Raw genomic sequence first — 14,716 nt, 5'->3', positions numbered from 1 at the left:
ATAATTATAATACTTCCAGTATTGTGCAGGGAGGGAGACTTTTAAGATACCATTGTCACTTTCATCTTGCCCATACGAATAAAGGCAGCCCTGGAAGCTTTGTTCCTCGACATTCCTAAGGCTCCTTACCTTGTCACTATTGGTCACAAGTCGAGAAAGACGTGAAACCGCTCCCAAGCCCTTCGGGGGGACGTTCATTTATGTCTAGCGGTTCTTGAAACGGTGAAACAAAAAGGGAAAAGAAAGGGATAACGAAAATGATACATTTTGGTCGGGTTATCTACTTACCACAGAAACACAGGAAACAACAGCTTTATGATGAGTTATTTTCTCCATAGCTGTATATTCCGAGCTGGAGCGTTCCACAGAACAAGGGAACACGCAAACCCAGAGACAACAGCCACCATTCTCGACTCAGCCAGCTTTCACCAGCCTCGTTCTTGTTCGAACAATATCCGTCAGAGCCCGAACACGGTCATCAGCCACACAATCCAAAAAAAAAAAAAGAAAAAAAAAAAAAAAGTCCCAATTTGCTTCGTTCGTGTCCATCACATTTTCCTTCCCATCCGTTCCTCCTTCTCTTGCCAAGTCGCCAGCTTCCAGCTCAGCCAGGCTTGGATCGCTGAATCGCTTGGTGTTTGACTAGCTTGTGCTACTAGCGTTTTTGGTATGGAGCTAGAAAAAGGAAAATTAATTACTAGTCGTTCGTACCCTTAGCGGTAGCGATTTGGCGAGAATCACCAGCAAGTTCACGATCGATCCAGCAAGACCAGGTCCCAGGAGGATGACGAATGGCAGCGCATAGAAAACGATCCAGTCCGATTGAACGTTTTAGCTTTCGGAATGAATCTTTGTTCCTGTTCATATTGGAATTTTCAATGGTCGCCGAATTTGATTGAATTATTGAAGCAGGACGCACGCCATGACAACAAGGAAGCAAAGGGATTATGAAAAATCGGAGTGGTGTTTGTTTGAGGAACCCCAAATATTTTCAATTTTAACAGAGCCTGAACGGCGGGGAACTGGCTGGGATTGTTACAAGAAGAGTGTCATCACAAAATCGGGTCTCACCAGTTTTCAGTTTTCTTGGCGGCTCATTGGGCAGTTGATTTGGTTGAAAAATGAGGTTTTGTGAATGAGACATTCAGACGGGCGTGGATTTGCTCATGCCCGTGCCACGAAGCTAGCCAAGCATGTAGATTGACGTTGTTCATAGCAAATCGCAACACTTATAAGAAGGATCCCATATCTTCAGAGATCTGCTGGCTGCTGGCACCCATCATCCTGCATGCCACAATGATGGAGGCCTGCGTGCACTTTCGATCTTCACCATCAATTAATCTGATCACACATCGCCAACCTTAACATGTGACTGTCCACTCCGACTAGATCCGAAATTGAGTTTCCCCACTTTTTCCCGGGATGAGCGCTGGCTGGAAGAGTACTGATAATCGCATCATGGTCTCTTTTGGGGCGGGGTTATCCAAAAACACCGTCGTATACGGTTATAAGCTATGTACTCCATAGTGTGGCCTCTTTTGACCCCAGAAGTATTTTGAGGTGGCGAAAACTCCCACGATAAAGTGTTATTATGAGATGCGGAGAATGAGATCTGATTCCAGCTCCACACGGAATTTCTTTTGTCTCGGCCGGGTCGCCTAGTTATGCACGAACGTGGGGATATCAAACGGGGTGATTTGGCTGCGTCTGTAAATGCCTGCAGCTCTTACTGCCTACTGCATGGCCATCCGGACTGAGCTCGCCACACGGTGACGATCGAGAATCGCTGTACGGAGTAGTCTGGAGACGACGTAGTTTTCAAATGCTAAGATAAAAACTGCATCGACATGGCGTAATTTTGACAGCTGTTGTCCTTTCCAATATTCTCAGCCACAGAAGGCGTTAGCGCGGGCAAACTATTCGGACTTTCTCCATGTAACTATCCCTGTATCGTCTCGGGCAACAAGATCTGACCGTCCAAGTGACAAATTCCGCGTAGAATTCTGCCCTATTCCTTTCAAGATGGCTTCTGCTGGTGCTGAGAATGGAAAATAGCTCCCATTTCATGATCTGTATTCTTGAAGGCAGATAAAAAAAAAAATTCAAGCAGAATGGGAGACTGCTTTGAGGAGTTGCCGAAATGTTTTTAACCCCACCGCCGGCGTTCTACTACAAGGAGAGCTGAAATCTGGCTGTTTCGATCCCTGTAATGCCGTGCAGAATCAGGTTTGTAGCTGCGTAAAGGGATTTTTAGGAACTTTTAGGGCACATCGCTCAGGAGAGTGCTGGACTGTACGGAGTACGGTAATCTGTACTGTAAGCCCCATCATTGCTGCCCGCTATCGTGGATTTGTTCTCCACGCTCGCTCCAGGGCGAAGTTTATTGTTAGTTGCAGGGCAAGATCGCGCTGGGGCTGCGGTTTCTGTCGTTTTCGTGGCCTTTCGTGTCCTGAGGCGACTGCGATGATGGGCAATTCCCATTATTATTGTTGTTCTTTAGCGGTCAAGAGAGAAAGAAAGAAAGAAGGCAAAATCCGAATTAGATCCTTTTTCTCCTTGTGTTGTTGTTGTTGTTGTGGTGGTGGTGGTGGAGGTGGTGGTGGTGGAGGTTTGTTCTTTCACCTGCTATGTGTCTCGCCCCATTATTATATTATTATTTATTTTTACTGCTGCTATTATACGCAGCGTAGTTAAATATCCTAAATACTACTTGTACACAGCAAGCCGGCTGCCTGGGCACTCTCTTATTATTGCCAACCCACATTTTCTCCTGGACAGCTCATCGTCCTGCTGCTGCTGCCAACAGTCAGTCCTTCATCTCCCACAGCCAATCCATCTGTAGTGCTTGTCCGCTACCCACGTCAAACTCCTCCAAAGCAGGTCCACGCTGTCCTGCCGGAGCACACCCAATCAGCTATCCAAGCTTCATTGGAGCTTCTCGTAAAGAATTCGGTCGACTTCAATCCCTTGTGCGATCGATCCTAGCTAATTCAAGAGCCGCACCCGGTACCCTCTGCTGCCGCAATCTGCTCTAACCAAGCCGAATTGAAGCAGTAAGGTGCCATGGAGAGCCAGCAGTCACAGCCGCCTGCGGTCTCGCCTAAGACCATCGAGAAGAAGATGGTTGAGGAGAGCGAACACGCTGGAATTCCTGCCTTCCAGTTCGATCCCGATGCTCCCCCATCCAAGAAAGCTGAACAGGTAGAATTGGTAGGTTGCTGCCTTTTCCTCCCGCTACCCGGTCTCCGCTTTCCGTGAATTTTACTAATCCGTTCCGTGGCGCGCAGGCGATACCATCGGACATGTTCAAGCAATCCCAAACAAAGGCCGTCGGTGTCTCTACGGATATTGTGGGTCTACTACATTATTTATTTACTTTGCTCGAAACCTTATACTGTGGAAGAGATCGGAGCTGATATGTCTATGTGCTTCCCTAGGTCAACGGCACTTCGAGTATATCGAGCAAAGCTCCCAAAGTAGTCGATGCCGGTAAACCTGAAGCACCAGCAGAAACGAACGGCGAACTCGATGAAGCAGCCAGGTGGGATCGACACAGGACCGGCTGGGCTCCCCGCTTTCATACACCCGAGGATGACATGGATGAGGGGGACACGCTCTTGGACCATCAAACATTCATCGAAACCAAGTTGGATGACAAGTTTTTCGGAGGTCCCGTTCTACTCCGTTGCCACACTTTGATTGCTGTTTTGAGGATAATAAGGGGCCCGTTAGCTGACTGAAAACTTTGAATATAACAGATTGGTATCATAACACCGCGGTCATCATTTTCGCCTGCCTGGCATCATGGGTAATAGCGCTGCTTGGTGGAGGTTTGGGGTGGGTGTTCATAGTCATGGCCGGTTGCGCATCGTACTACCGCACTTCTATACGTCGCGTTCGACGAAATTTCCGAGATGATATCAATCGCGAGATGGCAAAAAATAGACTGGAAACCGATACGGAAAGCTTGGAATGGATTAATAGTTTCCTCGTGAAATTTTGGCCTATTTACGCCCCTGTCCTCTGCGACTCTATTATAAACTCCGTCGATCAGGTTTTGAGCTCTGCTACGCCTGCCTTTCTAGACAATTTGCGCCTGAAGACCTTTGTCCTTGGAAGCAAACCCCCTCGTCTAGAGCACGTCAAAACCTACCCAAAAACCGAAGTCGACACGGTGCTCATGGATTGGAAATTCAGCTTCACGCCCAATGACACAATGGATCTTACTGCTCGGCAGCTGAAAAATAAAATCAACCCCAAGGTCGTACTGGAAGTTCGCATTGGCAAAGCGCTTGTTTCGAAAGGCCTCGATGTGATTGTGGAAGACTTTGCATTTTCAGGCCTGATGAGAGTGAAAGTCAAGCTTCAAATTCCGTTCCCACACATTGAACGTGTTGACGTCTGCTTCCTTGGCCGCCCAGAAATCGACTATGTTTGCAAACCATTAGGTGGTGATCTGTTGGGATTCGACATCAACTTCATCCCTGGACTTGAAAGTTTCATCAAGGATCAGATCCACGGAAACCTGGGCCCGATGATGTATGAACCCAATGTCTTCCCCGTCGAAATTGCGAAGATGCTTGCAGGTAACCCGGTAGATCAAGCTATCGGTGTGGTCGCAGTCACCATTCATGGAGCCTACGGCCTTAAAAATTCCGACAAGTTCAGCGGCTCTGTGGATCCTTATACAGCAGTGTCTATTAATAGTAGAACTCCTCTTGGTCGAACAAAAACAATTCACGATAACCCCAACCCTAGGTGGAATGAAACAATCTACGTTATCATCACCTCTTTCACAGATTCTCTTACTTTCCATGTCTACGACTGGAACGAGTTCCGGAAGGACAAGGAACTTGGAATAGCGACATTCCCATTGGAGCCTCTCGAGCATGAGGATGAACATGAAAACATAACCCTTGAGATTTTATCCAGTGGCCGACCACGCGGAGGGCTCATGACTGATATTCGCTTTTTCCCTGTCCTGGAGCCGACAACAGTCGAAGGTGGCACCGTGGAGCCCGCTCCGGAATCTAATTGTGGAATTGCAGGGTTTACGATTGAACAGGCGAAGGATCTTGACGGAACCAGGAGTCTTATTGGACAGCTCAACCCATATGGTGTCTTGTTGCTGAACGGCAAAGAAATTCACGTTACTAATAAGCTGAAGCGGACAAACAACCCGATTTTCCAAAATCCCACAAAGGAAGTGTTGGTTACAGATAGAAAAACGGCGCGATTTGGTATGATGATCAAAGATGACCGAGACCTTGCTACTGATCCTATTCTCGGAAGATACCAAATGAAACTTAATGACATGTTGAGATCGATGGAGAAAGGCCAAGAATGGTTCAACCTTGCCGGCGCGAAAACCGGCCGTGTTAAGCTTAAGGTCCAATGGAAACCTGTGGCCCTCAGGGGAATAGTTGGTGGTGGAGGGTATGTTCATCCCATCGGCGTCATGCGTATACACATCCAACGTGCCAAAGGCTTAAGGAACGTGGAGACGATGGGCAAGTCCGACCCGTATACTCGAGTGCTCCTCTCTGGAATTGAGAAAGGCCGTACCGTGACGTTCGCAAATAATCTTAACCCTGAGTGGGATGAGGTTATTTACGTTCCAATGCACTCTCCACGTGAGAAACTGATACTCCAGGTTATGGATGAGGAAACTATTGGAAAGGACAGGCCCCTCGGAATGGTCGAACTATCAGCCGCTGACTACATCCGTGAAAACGAGAATGGCGAATATGAAGTTGACGATGAGAAGCAACAGATGTCCAGTGGCCTCCGTATTGGCGGACGCGGCCCGGCCAAGGGCATCCTCGATTATACTGTTGCTTTCTATCCCACTCTTAACGTCGTCGATCCTGAGGAAGAGGAGGAAGAGGAGGCCACTCGCGCAGCTATGGCTAGCGAAATGCCCATGGATGGTCCCAGAAAGAGCCTCGAAAGTGGCCGTGCAAGCCTTGAAAATGGCACCAACGGCACCAACGGCACTAGACCTAGCACTGATGCCAGAACAAATGGTGCTTCAAGCCTTGATGCTCCCTCTTCAAAGGGACCGTCATCCAATACCTCCCAAGATTCACTGAAATTGCCTACTCCTCCTAAAATTCGCCTTACCCCACAAGATCTTTCTCAATACGGTATGTCCTATCGCCCAAGGCCAAAGGGAATTTATCCCGAAGTTGTTCTATGTTAACGGATCACACAGAGTCTGGATTGATCGTTTTCAAGCTCATCGACGGCCAGCTGGCACATTCAAATGTCCAACTTGAAGTTTTGATGGATGATCATGTATTCCCATCGTATACCTCGCCTCGAACAAAATCTAAAGAAGCTGTGTTTGGCGATGGTCAGTTTATGCCCTTCCACCTACCTAATCATTTTGATTTTAACAACCGTGTTAGTTGGCGATGCATTTGTCCGTGAACTTGAAGTATCGAAAATCACTCTCCGCCTCGTTGAAAAAACGGATACCAAAGGAGAAGAGGATGCCAATCACGCTTTAGCCAAGCTCACTGGCCCGACGCTACCAACGCTTCAACAATGTCTAGTAGGCATACCACTTCTTTGAGTCTACTTAAAACGCTTGGGATATGCTGACTTTTGATATTAGAACAAACCCACGCAACTAACGCTTAGGTCAAATGACGGTTCGACGAGCAAAATAACTGTCAGCCTGAAATACATTCCTGTGAAGATGAAGCTGGACCCTAGGGAAAGTATTAATAATATGGGGACACTTCGTGTCGACGTTTTGGATGCTGCTGATTTACCTTCCGCTGACCGCAATGGATTCAGCGACCCATACTGCAAGTTTAAGCTGAATGGCAAAGAAGTTTTCAAAACCAAGGTGCAGAAAAAGACTCTGCATCCCGCCTGGAATGAATTTTTCGAATGCTCTGTCAAGTCTAGAATTGGTGCGGACTTGAGACTCGAGGTGTACGACTGGGATTTCGGTGACAGGGCGGATCACCTAGGTGGAACGGATATCAACCTTGAGAAATTGGAACCGTTCATTGCCTCAGAAATTTCGTATCCGCTTGATGGTAAATCTGGTGCGGTACGACTCAAGCTGCTTTTCAAACCAGTTTATGTGATGAGGTCTCGGCAAGGTTCATCTACATTTTCCGGCACATTTGCCGCTCCAGGTAAAATTGTCGGTGCGCCCGTTAAGGGAGTAGGATTCGTTGGCGGCGGCGTTGTTAAAGGTGCATCTTTCATTAAACACAGCATTCTTCGTCGCGGTGGTAGCAAGGACGACGATGACGACAAGTCCATTACTTTACCAGAACCATCAGGGGGGGAGAACCTCGCAATTCCCACCATGGCAGTCACACCAAGTGACACGCCGCAGAGAGCATCAGCCCTTGTTGACGGAGCCGCACCCCCGTTAACCCCTACACCAAGCACCCCTCAGACACCACACAGCCGTTCTCGTAGCATTGCCTCCCAATTCAATGAAAAGATTGGACGGAGTGGTGGAAGCAAAGGAGATACCGGGACAGCAAACTTCACCATCATTTCCGCTGCAGGGTATCCTTCCGGAACCAATGTGCGCGTCACAGTCAAACAGATAACTTCCAAGGGCGCGAAAGAAGTACACAAAACCAAGGCCATAAAGTCAGCTCACCACTCTGGATCATCAACTCCTTCTACAACGCCTACCGTCCAGTTTGACCCTTCCCATGAAACTTTCAAGGTCTCCAACGTTGCCGCGGACGCGCAGTTCCAACTACAAGTGAAGGACCATGCTACCTTTGGGTCAGACGATCTTTTGGGAGAGGCATTGTTCTTTGTTGATGACCAAGGGTCTAGTGTTGGAAGGGAGCACACCGTCAGAGTTGGCAGTGGTACGGTGACGCTGAAATCGGCATTTTTATCGGCAGAGACTTCGTCTCTGCGTCCTGGTACCTCGTACTCGACCACAGGCGATAAACTGGACAACGTTGACAGCCCAGAGCGGAAGCCGAGAAGGAGCTTCTTGGCGAAACGATCGGTGAGCGGGGCGGTGCCTAATGGTGATTGAGAGAAGTGGCGAACTGGTGGCCGTATGTTGTTTTGACGGATGTTTGAGACTTTTCTTCATTTCTTTGTTCATCAATATAATTTTATACCTTTTCAGGCCCTATAGTTCTTTTTTCTTCTTCGTTTCTGGATTTTGGGTTGGGGGGTTATTGTCGAATTGCTCTTATCCTCTTATCATTTTTCTCTCTTCTTCTGTTTTCGGGTTTCAGCTTCCATACTTTCATTTCCCTGGTGGTATTTCCGTTGCGGGAGATTAGTTGGCTTCTCTTTTTGTAGGAACCTGTTTGCGCAGTCGTTTGTTATTTTTTTTTTTTTTTTTTTAATTTGCTATTTATCTTTGTTATCACCCCTTTTGTTTTCATACATACCATTGTTTTTTTTTTTTTATCATATCATTCCACCCGTATTGTCGTATGACTCGTTGTCTTATGAGCTCATGTATAAACCACATCTTCAGTGTGTATGTTTTCTTCTCCCAGTATACGGAGTACTCTAAATAAGTGTCCGGTATCCAATTGGTCTGCGTCCGGCGCTTAACCCGGTAAGAGCTTTCCCCGCAAAACGTTCTTTCGAACCAGGGACCGTCCACTCCGAGGTTATAGTATAACCGAGCCTTGACTTGGAGCTTGGGATGGGATGGAAGCTCTCCAATGTTGAAAAGCTGGCCTTGTTCCGGGCATAGCTTAGATACTGGATATACTATTTATGAATACATATCATTTCTTAATGACTGCCTTAAACATCTAGTTATCCCGCAAGATTCTTCGAAGAAAAGATATAAAATCAGTCCAATTAAGTACTGTATATACATATAACCAGCAGGAATATACCTACCTCCATAAATAAAACTTGCCAATAACAATGGAGCCCTTCACAATCCCCAAATCATCCCTGGAATCCCTCACCAACAAAACAATCCTCATCACAGGAGGCTCGTCAGGCATCGGGCTCGCAACCGCCGAACTCCTCCTCTCCCTCTCCCCAACAAACAACGTCGTAATCCTCGACCAGCAACAACCCGCACAACCATTCGCCTCCCCGGAAACCGCCCACCGCACCCATTTCCACAAATGCAACATCGCCTCCTGGCCCGAGCAGCGCGCCGGCTTCGCCGCCGCCATCACTCGCTTCGGCCGCATAGATGCCGTCTTCGTCAATGCAGGCATAGCCGAGTACGGCGACCAGTTCTTCCGCGATGAGCTGGAGGGGACGAAGGGCGGGTTGGAGAGGTTTCGGATGTTAAGGGAGCCGGATAGGAGGGTTGTAGATGTTGATTTGCGGGCGGCGGCGGACACGGTCAAGTTGGCGATTTACTGGAAGAGGGTTGTGGGGATGGATGGGAGGAAGGGCGGGGTGGGGTGGGGAGTATTATCATGACGGCGAGTTTGGCGGGGTATTTGGCGGATGGGGGCGCGCCGGCTTATAGTGCGGCGAAGCATGGTATGTTATATATATATAATACATATTCTATGTCAATTGGGGCGTTTATGGCTCAGTTTTATATAAATATCTGGCGCGCTGGTTTACTCTACTAATATCAACCCCCCCTTTTCCAGCAATTGTGGGCCTCCTCCGCTCCCTAAAGAACGACGTTGCAAAATATAACATCTCCCTCTCCGTCGTTGCTCCCGCCATCACTTTAACCCCTATTATCGCCAGCTCGGGACGCCGCACCACCTCTGACCCGGCCGAATGGGCTGCCTCAATGGCCAAAGTCGGCGTCCCTATCAATAAAGCTGAGAGTGTTGCTTTGGCAGTGGCACATTTGATAAATATTGGCATGCAAGCCAATGGGCAAGGTTTGCTATTGCAGAAGGATAGGATGGTTGATGTTGAGCGGGGGATTGCGAGGTCGAGAGCGATGTGGATGGGGAAGGAGATGTTGGATTTGTTTAATGGGGGGAGAAATGGGCTTAGAGCTCAGAATAAGATTTGAATGTTTCATAGTTTTTGATCTTGATGAGAGAATAGAGAAGATCAAACAACTTGCTGTAGCAATCAGTTCAATGTCCCATGCTTCTATTCGTTCTTGCTCTCAGCTCGCTCTCATACTATTTTGTTCCCCCCCTGCCGCTTCAACAAGATAATTGTCCATCACTGAGTACAGCAATAAAAACACTTTCGATCCTCTGATTAGCACCACGTTCAAGTGTAACTCCATCCCAAGGAATGGATATGATTCCTAGTGGTTCTTACAAAGATTTAGGACAATGTGAAAAGCTATCGAGTGAGAAAAGCCCATTCCCCTTGGCGGTTTCACTCTAATCGAGGGCGCTTATACTGTCATGCAGAGCGCATATGGGCTGAAGCTGTAAGGATGAAGGAGAGGTCTCTCCTTCTGAGCATCGATCCAAATCCAAAATCATCACCTTCAAGAAATAAAGGAAGAAGAACATCCCACGGCTCACAGTCGTTGAAGCCTCAATTTATTCGGAGCTTGTAGTCCTTACCTTATACAGGGTGAGTTTTAGCGGAACCTCTATACATGTGGAACGGACGCTGAAATGTTTCAGGGAAATGTCTGGGTACCCGACTTCCGACACTCCGATCAGGCAGATCGGCGTCTTGGAGTTCTGCATTGTCAACGGGTGAGAGTTTATGAGAAAAAGAGGTGAGGAAGAATGGACTGGGGCTTTCCTTCAGGCGAACTGCCAAAAGGCATTGAACAGGCCCCTCTCTGTGTCACCCCTTGTTTAGGAGTCACAAGCTCCCGGTGAACCTCTCGCTCCATTGGTTGTTATTTAATCGCCCGTGAAGGCCAGGCTGGTTGGGTGGGTGTATAAAGTCAAGGGTGATGCAGAATTCTTGGAGTACCATCCTTCAGGTATCAAGATTGACATCACGGCGTCAGTAACATTCATGAACATAAAATAGCCTAGCCTCTATGACCGAGCAGCAGGCTACAATTGTGAAAGCCATTATTGCAGAGCAAGAACCCCACCTCCTCGAGCACCAAGTCGGCAAGCCGCTACAGAGAATTGCCAGGGCTAGACCGTGCGTGTAATCGCTAGACTCGTTGAAAGAGGGATCATTGAAAATTCAAAGCCCAACATGGCACGGTCAAATGGTACAACAAATCTGATCATGAGGTTCACAGGCTGGCGGCCATTATGCACTTTCAGGCTACGATAAGAGAGTTGAGACCTGAGTGTTCATAAACGAGGCGGTTCCACATTTTGGGAGACAGAAGACATATTTATAATATTGTGCTAGTGCCCCCAAGGGGATCTCGCAACCTCCCCTCCCGGGCAAAGCTAACGTGATAATCAGTCGCTTAAAAAAGACCGAAAAAGGCCATCTGTAGCTCATAGGACGGCGTTAAAAAAAAGGAGGAAGCCAAATCTCGACAGCGCGTTTTTCGAGTACTTGGATCCAAATATGCTCATAATCCTCGCGTCTGGTGGTGTAGCTGATATACACCCTCTGGGAGAAGAAAAATAGCAAAAGAGAGGAATCTGGTATTAGATTTTCCAATTAGCATTCCGTAGTGCATTTGGTGTCAGCCAGCCGAAATCCAAGAAGGGGTGCCAGGGGCGAAAAAAAGAAAGCGAGAGAAAAAAAGTCTATGCGGTAAGATGCTTTATACAAGAATAATAGAATATGATGATAGGGTAGCAGTAGTAGCATGAAGAAATGCAGTGTTCGTCAATCTAAAGAAAATAAAAAAAAATAAAAAAATAAAAAAAAATAAGGAAAATAAGGAAAATAAGGAAAATATTGCAATGGCTATAACGGCCATTGAATATGCAGGAGAATATGTCTAAAAGCCCGAGAAAGAAAGAAAAAGGAGAACAATCGCTGGTTGTAAAACGGGAATGGGGGAACTCAGCCAACATAGCAAAAACGGCCCCTATGCGTTAACGAGACACGTGGATGTCCAAGAGAGAAGGAAAAAAGGAAAAAAGAAAAAAAGAAGACAGAAGAAATTATGCAAGAGATACGCATCGCGGTCCTGATGAGCCAGCCATACTATGGCGGTGACTCCGCGCGAGCAATCCGCGTCGACGACGCAGCGGCCTCATTCTCAAACCCAGCGGGCGGACCCCACCGCGACCGCGCCGTCGTCGCTGGAGGCCCAGATTCAGCACCACCGTTCGGTGCCTTCCCATTTCCATTTCCGTCTTCATCATCATGCTGACTCTCGCCATTCGCATCCTGCTGCTCCTGCTCCTCCTGCTCCTCCTGTCCGTCCCTGCGCTTCCCTTCCCACCGGTCCCGCTCGGCAGGTTTGTGCGAGTTGCCGCGGGCCTTGTTGATATGGACTCTGCTGCCCCAGACGGCGCTGACGCCGCTGAGGGCCTCGATGGCGCGGTCTGCTTCGTCGGAGGAAGCGAGGTCGACGAAGAGGTAGTAGTGGCTTCCCGGTTGGGAGCGCTTGGATGGATGTGGGGAGATCACTTTGCTGATTGCTTCGCTGTATTGTTAGATTTAGACCATCGTATATCGAGGAGGGAGGGGGAACGGTGGGCGAGGGGGAACGGTGGGCGAAAAAAAAAAAAAAAAAAAAAAAAAAAAAAAAAAAAAAAAAAAAAAAAAAAGCATACATATTGAACCCATAAAACAGCTTCCGAATCTCATAATCCGCTGTCGGCTGGTCTGGCATTCTAGGCAGCCCGCCAACGAACAGCCGGCGGCCCTGGGCGCTATAATCGTACCAGTGGTTCGCCGCATCCGACCTCTCCCATCGCTCAAAGACGAATCTGGGCGGCTGCTTCTCCGGCGTCGTGGCCATGTCTCTTCTCCCAAAGGGCTCCTTGGACGATTTCGGGATACCAGGCTTGATTTTCACGGGGCGACCGAGCATGTCTTTCCCGTTCAATTCCACCATTGCGAGGTCAGCTTGCTGCTTTGATTCCAGCTCGACGAAGCAGTACGACGGGTTCCGTCCGGTGAAGGGGTCGATTGATATGTCGATGCGCTCTCTATGTATGGAAGGCTAATCAACAACGACTTGAACGTTTTGGCTCGTATTGGTGCGGGTGCCGCTGACGCTGCAACAGGGACGAAACAGGCGCAATGGAACGTCTCTGCGGGGTACTTTGAAAAGGGAAGAAGAGTATGCTTACACGTTATACACCGTCTCGCCTTCGGTGAAGAGAGCTTCCACATCCTTCTTCTTCGCCATGTACGGCATATTGCCCACATATAGCCTCCTCCCTTCAGAAAACGATTTCATGGCCGGGGAATCAACATCCTCTCTATGAGAAACCTTGGCAGGCGTGGACGGCTTTGATCCTTCATTGCCATTGTGATTATTATTACTATTCTTATTCCAGGTCCGACTCTGAGATTGGTGTCCCCTCTGCATGGGGCTGCGATTGAAATTCAGCTCACGTTTTTCAGGTCCATCTTCGACTGTGTCTGTTTCTGGATTGTCCGCTCGCTTTACACGCCAGTTTGGAGAGTTCACCCAGCGACGGGTAGGAGTTGATTTCTGCTTGAGTTCAGGATCTTGGGGCTCAGTAATTTGTGCCATTGTTCCGCGCGGCCACGAGTTGGGCGTTGTTTATTAGGTTTTGAGTCGTTTTTGTTTTTGTCCAGTAGGTTTCGTGTTTGCGCCGCTTTGGAGAAGAGACGAATTAGTAAGAGCCGCACGCTGATATAACAACACACCACCAAATCTGCCATTACACAAGACGACATAATGATGAAAATTTATAGACATCAAGAAAATGCTGAAGTACGGCATAGTGTCTGTCATATTTACACAGTAGAGATCTGGGAGTGACTAACAGCACAAACCTACTAGGTCAGAGGCCCCAACCAACAGTTCCAGGGGAGTAGAGTAGAGGCTCGCTTTCGACAGGGTCAGAACATTTATATTAACAAAGTCGTCCCGTTCGAAGACTGCCTCTTGCAAAATCTGTTGTTTTTATTTGAAGCTGGGTGAAGCAGATCCGTGATTGGCGAAAGAAATAGCGGAGAGGAAAAAAAAAAAAAAAAAAAAAAAAAAAAAAAAAAAAAAAAAAAAAAAAAAAAATTCGTCTGGCAACCAAAAATCCCCACAAGCAAAAAACCCTAGGGCTGAAACTTAACCCTAACTCCGAAGCCAGCAAACTAAATATTATTAATAATTGAATACGAAGAGACATCCAGATCCAAGATCCACGATCTACGCTGCGTTAAGACCCAACCAAGCAGCACCGCAGATCTTCCTCAGAGTCGAGTCAACGGGATCGAAACCAGCTTAGCTTTTTGGGGAAATAGATTCGATCTTCTAACATATTCCAGGACGCAATGTCCGCAGTAGATAGCTTGGGTGGTTTAAGTAATAATATATGAGCTTATTGATAATTGTTCTATCCGCTTCATCAACTCAACTCTGGACTTAGGTGAAAGCACCTTGTTTGGTTCATCCTTTCGTTGTCAACTTCAGTCTCCAGTGCAATTTGTCATGTCAGAACCTAATCAATGATGCGTGCCCAAAGCTGTGATTAGGAGAGAGGGAGTCTGTTAGTTATTATACATGTATTGTTACTAATGTTTTGAATTTATGATGGGATATGTATGTAGATATGTAGATATGCCGGTGGGGGAATTCTAGTTATTAATAGAGATGTGAGAAAGGAGCTTTCTTTACACAGTAAATGAAATGGCCTGAGCATCCAGGTAAATCTGTCAGCTGATATCGTATGTATGTATCCATACCGGAAGAACGTAGGGTCAATTTACGGTGATTCCACGG

The 14,716-nt window shown here is 47.5% G+C and overlaps 4 protein-coding genes across 6 annotated transcripts; 2 read left to right on the top strand and 2 right to left on the bottom strand.

The window, feature by feature from the left end:
• Positions 1-548: 548 nt before the first annotated feature.
• Positions 549-865, bottom strand: BDBG_17174 (uncharacterized protein; the record flags this gene model as incomplete). Its single annotated transcript, XM_031724956.1, has 2 exons — positions 549-655; positions 712-865. The coding sequence occupies 2 exons, from the start codon at positions 863-865 to the stop codon at positions 549-551; spliced, it is 261 nt and encodes an 86-aa protein (XP_031578693.1).
• Positions 866-3,063: 2,198 nt separating this feature from the next.
• On the top strand, positions 3,064-8,032 carry BDBG_04732 (membrane bound C2 domain-containing protein; the record flags this gene model as incomplete). The annotated part of the gene is made up of 7 exons (XM_002624822.1): positions 3,064-3,210; positions 3,288-3,350; positions 3,438-3,669; positions 3,759-6,146; positions 6,215-6,355; positions 6,411-6,556; positions 6,620-8,032. 7 exons carry the CDS (start codon positions 3,064-3,066, stop codon positions 8,030-8,032), a joined length of 4,530 nt encoding a protein of 1,509 aa, XP_002624868.1.
• Positions 8,033-8,441: 409 nt separating this feature from the next.
• On the top strand, positions 8,442-9,967 carry BDBG_04731 (uncharacterized protein; the record flags this gene model as incomplete). The annotated part of the gene is made up of 3 exons (XM_031721813.1): positions 8,442-9,389; positions 9,458-9,471; positions 9,588-9,967. Exons 1-3 carry the CDS (start codon positions 8,893-8,895, stop codon positions 9,965-9,967), a joined length of 891 nt encoding a protein of 296 aa, XP_031578692.1. The 5' UTR covers positions 8,442-8,892.
• BDBG_04729 (ribonucleoprotein) lies at positions 8,695-13,945 on the bottom strand. Of its 3 annotated transcripts, XM_031721812.1 has the most exons (6): positions 13,765-13,945; positions 13,098-13,592; positions 12,576-12,953; positions 10,973-12,445; positions 10,228-10,849; positions 9,447-10,149 (listed from the first exon to the last, which is right to left on the bottom strand). In XM_031721812.1, the coding sequence occupies exons 2-4, from the start codon at positions 13,505-13,507 to the stop codon at positions 12,001-12,003; spliced, it is 1,233 nt and encodes a 410-aa protein (XP_031578691.1). In that variant the 5' UTR covers positions 13,508-13,592; positions 13,765-13,945; the 3' UTR covers positions 9,447-10,149; positions 10,228-10,849; positions 10,973-12,000. The 3 variants fall into 3 exon arrangements, with proteins under 3 accessions (XP_031578690.1, XP_031578691.1, XP_002624865.1); XM_031721811.1 differs by adding an exon at positions 8,695-8,793 and having other exon boundaries at positions 8,866-12,445; XM_002624819.2 differs by having other exon boundaries at positions 9,447-12,445; positions 13,778-13,945.
• Positions 13,946-14,716: the final 771 nt, after the last annotated feature.

The sequence above is a fragment of the Blastomyces gilchristii genome (assembly GCF_000003855.2).
Source record: "Blastomyces gilchristii SLH14081 genomic scaffold supercont1.9, whole genome shotgun sequence".
Taxonomy (NCBI): domain Eukaryota; kingdom Fungi; phylum Ascomycota; class Eurotiomycetes; order Onygenales; family Ajellomycetaceae; genus Blastomyces; species Blastomyces gilchristii.
This window is presented reverse-complemented; position numbering and strand designations above follow the sequence as displayed.

Coding starts and splice junctions, on each gene's coding strand:
- BDBG_04729 (XM_031721811.1), bottom strand. CDS start 13,507: ATGGCACAAATTACTGAGCCCCAAGATCCTGAACTCAAGCAGAAATCA. Junction 12,954..13,097: donor GGCGAGACGGTGTATAACGT/GTAAGCATACTC, acceptor TTCCATACATAG/AGAGCGCATCGACATATCAA. Junction 12,446..12,575: donor CTGTTTTATGGGTTCAATAT/GTATGCTTTTTT, acceptor CTAACAATACAG/CGAAGCAATCAGCAAAGTGA.